Genomic DNA, 7,395 nt, shown 5'->3' with positions numbered 1-7,395 from the left:
TAAATTTTCGAAACAAATGGTAATTTCACATCAAGATCCTAAACATGACACACACATATTGAACTCAATTAACAGTGGAGTAGAATCCAAGATCAGTGGAAAGCCAAAAGGACTAAAAGTAAAGAAGTTACGACGTAGAAATTTTTTATCATGTTTGTTTTTATTGACAAAGATATTCGAAACTATTTAGCCCGACTAATCCCTTGGGCACAAGTAATCCCCCTTACCAAGGCTCAATTTCTATCCAAGCTGTTAGGCCTTAATCTAAACTAGTTATAAGAAAATTGTTTATTTGTGACCAGTTATTTACAGTAAAAATTATTATTTCCTGCTAAAATGAGTATATTTTTATCATAAATAGTCATTATCATCTTAAATAATCTGTTACAAATTCTTGTTTTTCTTGAAGTGTACTAAGTCATGAGATCAATCAAGTGAGATGCTTATCAAAGCTCAACCAACCACTTGAGCTAATTCCCTTTAAGGGTTATATCATGATTAATTCAATCTTGACCTTTCTTCTAGACCTCATAATCCTTATAATAATTGGAGACACATGGCGAGATCGACGTCCTTATAACTCTTGTTTGTTTGTGCAATTGATTGGCAAATGTTGGTTTCACTACTAGTCAATAGCTCTATCGGCTTCTTTGAGTGATCGATCGGTACACCGATCACTAATGGCCGCCGGTTGCATGGAAGACTAGAATATTTAGAGTAGGTACTCAGCCCTAGGGACAAAATAGTCAACTCGACACCTTCACTTTGAAAAGACAATCGTGCCACTTTATCTAGCTATAAAGCTACCTTCCTCACCCCAACTCCCCAACCTTAAAAAAAAAAAAAAAACATCACTGCTGTGCTGATGCAACTAGTTTACCATAAAGTAAGCATCTTTTGCACAGAGAATTATGAATTGATTGACCATTATACCCTTGAGGGTGACTTTACATCGACAGTTTTGCCTTTTAGAAAGGCTGCTTCAAATTTAATTAATCAGTCTGCACATAATAAGTTCCGGAGTAAGGGGTACTTCGGTCAGCTTAGATGTTTAATTATCTCCCTCGTTGTTTTGGAAGATCTTTTAATTAGAAGAAGAGTTTCCAAAACGGTGTTGTGTTTGGGAGAGGGAGACTGATCAGACAAGAATAGGAAGCTTACGTGTACAGTACTGTACAACGGAGCGAGGTCTCCCTGTATGTTTTTTCTTTTTGCATGCAAAGCTGTTTTTTTTTTTTTTTTTTTTTAACTGTTCGATGAATTATGAGAGTGGTTTTGTTTCTTTGTGAGGGATGATTTTTTTTCTTCTGGAGCCCATTTGCTTGCTGCTTGTGGGATCAAGTTTAAAGCAGCATCGTGATTGGCTCACGTCCTCTCTCTCTCTCTCTCTTCTGAAGAAGCTTAATAAGGAGATGAGATGACTCTACGAGAATACCTGTCGAAGATGAGGGTTGGAAGAAAGAAGGCTGGGAACAGAGAAAGCTGAATGAAAAGGCTGAAAGTTTTAAAAAGCTAAGTTTATAAAAGAAAGCTGAGGTAACCGAAAGGGAGGAGCTTTTTTTTTTCTTCCTCTATGTCCTAGCTAGCTAGGGAAGGCTTTTTGCTGTATCTTCTCTCTCTCTCTCTCTCTCTCTCTCTCTCTCGCGGCTCTAACCCCAATCTCAAGCTGCTTTAGTTTCTTACAAATTATTAAGCTTTATATAGAAAGTGAGGGTGATTGGTTTCCTTCTTAGGGTTATATTATTGAAGGTAATCGCAGAAAGAGTGAGAATTCACCACCCATGTTAGGCAATAATTCTTCCTCTGTCGTTCCTTCTTCTGAGCCATTTTCTTGCTTGGAAAACGGTAATAACAACAAGAGGAAAAGAAGGCCCGCAGGAACTCCAGGTATAGAATAATTCGTTCCTTACTCCCTTTTTTTTCTGTTTATTATGATGGTTTTCCTCTTGGTTCTAAATTTTGGATATGGTTATGTGTGAATTTCATTTCAATAGATCCAGATGCAGAAGTGGTTTCTCTTTCACCCAAAACACTATTGGAATCGGATCGCTATGTCTGCGAGATCTGCAACCAGGGATTTCAGAGAGACCAGAACCTTCAGATGCACCGGCGAAGGCACAAGGTGCCATGGAAGTTGCTAAAGAGAGAGAATCCAGTGGTGAGGAAGCGAGTTTTCGTGTGCCCAGAGCCAAGTTGCCTGCATCATGATCCGTGCCATGCTCTGGGTGATCTTGTTGGGATAAAGAAGCATTTCAGGAGGAAGCACAGCAATCAAAAGCAATGGGTCTGTGATAAATGCTCTAAAGGTTATGCAGTTCAATCAGATTACAAAGCCCACCTCAAAACCTGTGGCACCAGAGGCCATTCTTGTGATTGCGGTCGTGTTTTCTCAAGGTTTTCCTCCAATCTCCAAACACATGTTTCTTAATTACCTTCAGGTGTTTGTTGAAATAATACTCATTCCTTCACAAAAAAAAGTTATCCAAATTCGTTTGCGATCATTCTCTTACAACAAAACCAATTCGATCTTAATTGGATTTTGGGTTTTCTGGGTAATATTTTTTTGCTGCCTTCTTATCATTCCATATTTGGATATAAATTTTATCATTTCGAAAACAGGATATCATCATCAACTGAACCGGCTTTCATCAATCCCGTTAGTGATCTTGGGTTTGACTCAAAAAGGAAAAACTATTTATTCAGAAAAGCTTTGATTTGACTGATGGAACCTTAATCCAGTTTTAACAACCGTTCTGGAAGTTGGAACACATTTCCCAAAGATCAGTTTCCCTTCGTCCCACACAGCTAGCTGTTGGTTTCAAATCCTTTGGGCAGCCAAGATCCCAACAGTAGCTCTTTTGTAACTATTTGCTTTAATTATACACTGTTGTATCCTCCCTTTTCTTCTCTCTAAGCAAACATCGTAGTTCTCCGGTGGGTGAAATGGACCATAGGGAATATATTATAAATAATTAACGTGATTTTGCACCATTATTTAATTGATATGCATATATACCATTTCAATCCCAGTCAATTCTTTGTCAAAGCATTTATTTATGTATATTAATGTTCTTGTTTATTATTCTCAAGTATGCTAATGCTCCCTTGATCTCTTCCTCCCACGTTTTTAATGCCCGTCTTCATCACTCAATACTTTCAGAAAATAAAAATCCTTCGAATCATTCCATGCACTTCTTTTGCTGCTACGTGTAGAGTCACAGAAAATAGTTTAATGGTTCTTTTGTCTTTTACAGGGTGGAGAGTTTCATTGAACACCAAGATGCTTGCAGTTTGGGACATCTCCGGCCGGAACCAGTACAAGCACTACAGCCGGCATGCTTGTCTCGGACGGCTTCAAGTCCGAGCCCATCCAGCGAGACCAATTTTAGCACAGGTCCTTGGCCAACTTTAGTTGTGCCAAAGCCAAAACCACCAGACACGACATTCTTCAACCCTACTGCTGGAGGGAACTCATCCAGGACTATAGCAAGCTACCACAATCTGGAGCTTCAGCTCTCGACCACCTCGAATCCCAATGTCGATTCCTCGGTTTCCCCTAAAAGAGATCATGACACTCATTCTACCCAACTTCAGCTCTCAATTGGGTCATGTGAATTTGGAGAGAAGAATGAATCAAACATCGCTAATAGATACTCACCCAAGGAGCTGAGCATTAAAAGTGATCAGAAATCTGTAGTGGCTGCGTCAAGGCTCAAAGAACAAGCACGCGAGCAGTTAAAGCTTGCCATTGCCGAGAAGGCTCATGCCGAGGAGGCTAGACAACAAGCAAAGCGCCAGATTGAACTAGCAAAGCAGGAATTTGAGAATGCAAAGAGACTTAGGCAACAGGCGCAGGCTGAACTAGATAAGGCTCAGACTCTGAAAGGCCATGCAATCAAACAGATTAATTCGACAATTCTTCAAATAACTTGCCATGCCTGCAAGATGCAATTTCATGCACTGACAACTGTGCCTTCCGATGAGAATTCTCTGGTACTGAGTTACATGTCGTCCGCCATAACCACAGAAGGTGAAGTAGTAGAGATCGACAATCGGACTGATCATGCAAAATCAGCTAACCCTTAAGATCTCTCTCTCTGTCAACGCTTTTTTTTACCCTTAATATTCTGTCTACCAATATACGAAGTGAGTTGTTGTGGCCATATTAGGTTTTGATTTAGAAGAGTGATCATGTATCTTGCAATTCATGTTGTTGTTTTTTGTTCATAATTAATTTGGTAAATGCGGACTATTATAATGGATTTTGGTTATAAACTTTTTCCCACAATAATACATATATATATATATATATATATATCATGATATAGGTTTCACTTGTCATTTAGTTGATCTTAATCTCACGCATGCATGTCTTCATTAGCTAGTTTAATTAACCCACTGCAATAGTGCAATTATTTCATTCATGAATGAGCTCAGAAACTCTTATAACTTTTTTAAATAAAAATAAGTTGATGCGCGCAGTATCTATTACTCATCATCAGAGAATGTATTATTATTAAAAATACTCCCATAATCATATATTTTTATTATTATAACATTATGCTGATAATTACTGGAATTTTCTGGACGTTAACTTAGCTGTTGTTAGATTGTCATTGGACTATTTGAGAGAAGGGGGGTGGGAGGGTGTCTTTGCAGGCCAAGGCGGTAACATAATGGAGATGACCCTAGCTCTTGCAAAAGCATTAAAAAACTGTACTGAGAATAATAATAACTCAGTAGCTTGAGAGAGAGAGAGGGTGGGGAATCGGATAGTCCTTTTTCTCACTATTATAAGGTTCTGGACACCCTTATAAATGTGAATAAAAAGCAGCATGTTTTTCAGTGCCACTGTTGTAAGGGACTTTAAAGACAGGCTCAGTCGTCCCTATCAAACAACAAAAATGCAAGCGTCTCCCTTGCACATCTTAGACACAAACAAGGAAACCCTTATCTGTGTTTTTTTTCGCACCTCTCGCACTCATCACATAAGAATCAGCGCCCGTGGCAGTGCGTGCAGCAAGCGCAGGAGCACAGCATCTTTTTTCCAAATATGCAGAGACCATTCAAAGCTTTTGGAGTTGGAAGGGGAAAATGGCATTGTGCTCGTGAAACTGGATGTGGGTTGGTGTCATCTTTCATCGCTATAACCAAAACAAAAAGAGCCAACAAGCAGCCACAGTCATGACTCATGAGCATGTTAAAAGGACCTTTCTTTCTTTGCTTTTTTCTTGGACCATGTGCACTCTCTTTTTACCTTCAATGTTACTGCTAGGAGCCTCCTAACTTTTTTTTTTTTATCTGACACATGCATGCTGTACATTTACTATTTATATCTCCCTTTATTTATTAAGTAGTAAAGAGATTCTATATATATACAAAGGAGCTGAGCTGTATGAAGAACCTTAGCCTATTGATGGGCCTTGCGAGTTGATATTATATAAGAGACGCGACCACCTTTTAAACCCAGGAAACAAAAAGGAAATTAGTGAAAGGAGTTTAGAGAGAGAGAGAGAGAGAGTCCTGAAGCCCATTAGAAAAAAAAGGGAAGTTTCATTTTCATTCCATTCCATGTAGGGGTGTAAGATTTTTCGCATGAATCGAAAAACTCGACCGAACGATTAAGGAATCAGTTGGTCTCAATTTAAGAAAGTATGGAAATTTGATTTTCAGTCCGATCTTAGGATGAGATTTTTTCAACCCAGATCAGACTGGACCAACATAATTTAATATATAAAATTTTAAATAATTTTTATATGATATTTTATTATTTTTTACGTAGTTATATAAATTAAAAGTAAGTAATATATAATTTTCTTCTAACTAATTATTTATGCTTAGATTATACAAGATATTAAAGGTTAAGAATTCTAAGAGGGTATTAACTCTTTTTTTTTAGCTCTAGGTATTAACTATTAATTAATTGTTGATAATACACACACTATTAACATTATTAATTTATTACACTCTATTAAAATACCTAATTAGTTAAGTATATACTTACTTTGAGGACTTAGATTAAATCATTCACTTAATTTTTTATTTTATATAATTTTTATTTTCAAAAACTTAAAAAAGGGGAAAAAAAAGACTTGGACCAAAACACTCCAAATAGACTAACCAGATCAAAACAAAGAGGTCCGGTCTGATTTGAAATTCTCCTCCAAGATAGACCGGACTGAACTGATTACACCTGTAATTCCATGTATTGCACCATCATGAAAATTATACCCATATATTGATGTTCGATATGATCTGAGTGTGGTGCCCATCTAGACATTCATGTTGGACCTCATCATACAACACTACAAGAGATTGAGTTTTACCCAATTTTCGTTCCAAAAGATTTTTGTAGACAAAAAGAATTTGTTTCTATTTTACCTCGAAAAGTCAGTCTCAAAAGGTTTTTGACGCCTCAAAAAATGATTTTTAGGAACGAAATTGGGCAAAACCAATTGAATGGATTTTTTCTTATAATTTGAAACATTTCGTCTCAAAAACACGTTCGAATGGAATCCTATAAGTTCAAACCGACACTTACCGTTCGAACTATAAGAAATTTTCATTCGAACTAATGATCATATTTGATTCTTTTCGAACAGACAGAGTGTTCAAACAGATTTTATATGTTCGAACTAATAAATTTTTCAAATGACTTGTGTTCTAACATAAATTATGTCCGTTCAAACAGACTGTTTATTTTTTAAAATTCTATCCTTCTGAATGAGATTTTGCATATTAACATTGTTTGAACAAATATTTTATTATTCAAATGGATGTATAGATTGTATTTCTTGGTTGTCGCTCAAATGGATTAGTTTTTGTTCGAATGAGTCTGTTTTTTCTCGATTGGATTTGTACATGGTAATTTACCATTCAAATTGGTTATTTACCATTCCAACGATACTAATCATACAAAACAAAATTTAATTAACAATCACATACTAATATTACATAAATTGTAATTCAAACATGACAATTGTTCAAATGTTTTGGAACATCATAATAGAAAAACAATTAAAGAAAAAATAAATTTTAAGACTGTGGTGGTGGCATAGAGTTTTGGGACATCATCTTCTACAACTGTTCAAACACTTTTTGTACCTCTGTCCCCATTCTTTTCTGCATGTTTTCTTCTAATCTCGTCTCAAAATCCGCTGCTTTATCTAATCGGGTCAACAACTCTTTTTCCATGGACCTCAATCATTCTATCTCAAGTGTTGCTTCCTCTAATTTCTTAGTCTTGTCGTCATTCGATCTGCCTTGAGAAGAGGATGATGATGTTGAAGATGGCTTCACGCAACATCCTAAGCCCCTCAAATATCCAGAACGTAATTCAAGAACTTGAGAAAGGATCTAAGCATCGTTGACAGATAATTCATTAGATGAATCCGC

The 7,395-nt window shown here is 36.7% G+C and overlaps 1 protein-coding gene across 1 annotated transcript; it reads left to right on the top strand.

The window, feature by feature from the left end:
- The first annotated feature begins 1,301 nt into the window (after positions 1-1,301).
- LOC108993222 (zinc finger protein SHOOT GRAVITROPISM 5-like) lies at positions 1,302-4,252 on the top strand. Its single transcript, XM_018968056.2, has 4 exons — positions 1,302-1,536; positions 1,734-1,887; positions 1,995-2,394; positions 3,255-4,252. Exons 2-4 carry the CDS (start codon positions 1,782-1,784, stop codon positions 4,084-4,086), a joined length of 1,338 nt encoding a protein of 445 aa, XP_018823601.1. The 5' UTR covers positions 1,302-1,536; positions 1,734-1,781; the 3' UTR covers positions 4,087-4,252.
- The last annotated feature ends 3,143 nt before the right edge of the window (positions 4,253-7,395 follow it).

Source organism: Juglans regia, chromosome 15 (assembly GCF_001411555.2).
Source record: "Juglans regia cultivar Chandler chromosome 15, Walnut 2.0, whole genome shotgun sequence".
NCBI lineage: Eukaryota > Viridiplantae > Streptophyta > Magnoliopsida > Fagales > Juglandaceae > Juglans > Juglans regia.
The sequence above is the reverse complement of the archived record's forward strand: the minus strand, read 5'-3'. Positions and strand labels throughout refer to the sequence as shown.

Excerpts from the sequence above, each read along its gene's own strand:
- LOC108993222 (XM_018968056.2), top strand. The coding sequence starts at position 1,782 with ATGTTAGGCAATAATTCTTCCTCTGTCGTTCCTTCTTCTGAGCCATTT. Across the intron at positions 1,888-1,994 it reads AAGGCCCGCAGGAACTCCAG|ATCCAGATGCAGAAGTGGTT; the intron begins GTATAGAATAAT and ends TCATTTCAATAG. Across the intron at positions 2,395-3,254 it reads TGCGGTCGTGTTTTCTCAAG|GGTGGAGAGTTTCATTGAAC; the intron begins GTTTTCCTCCAA and ends TGTCTTTTACAG.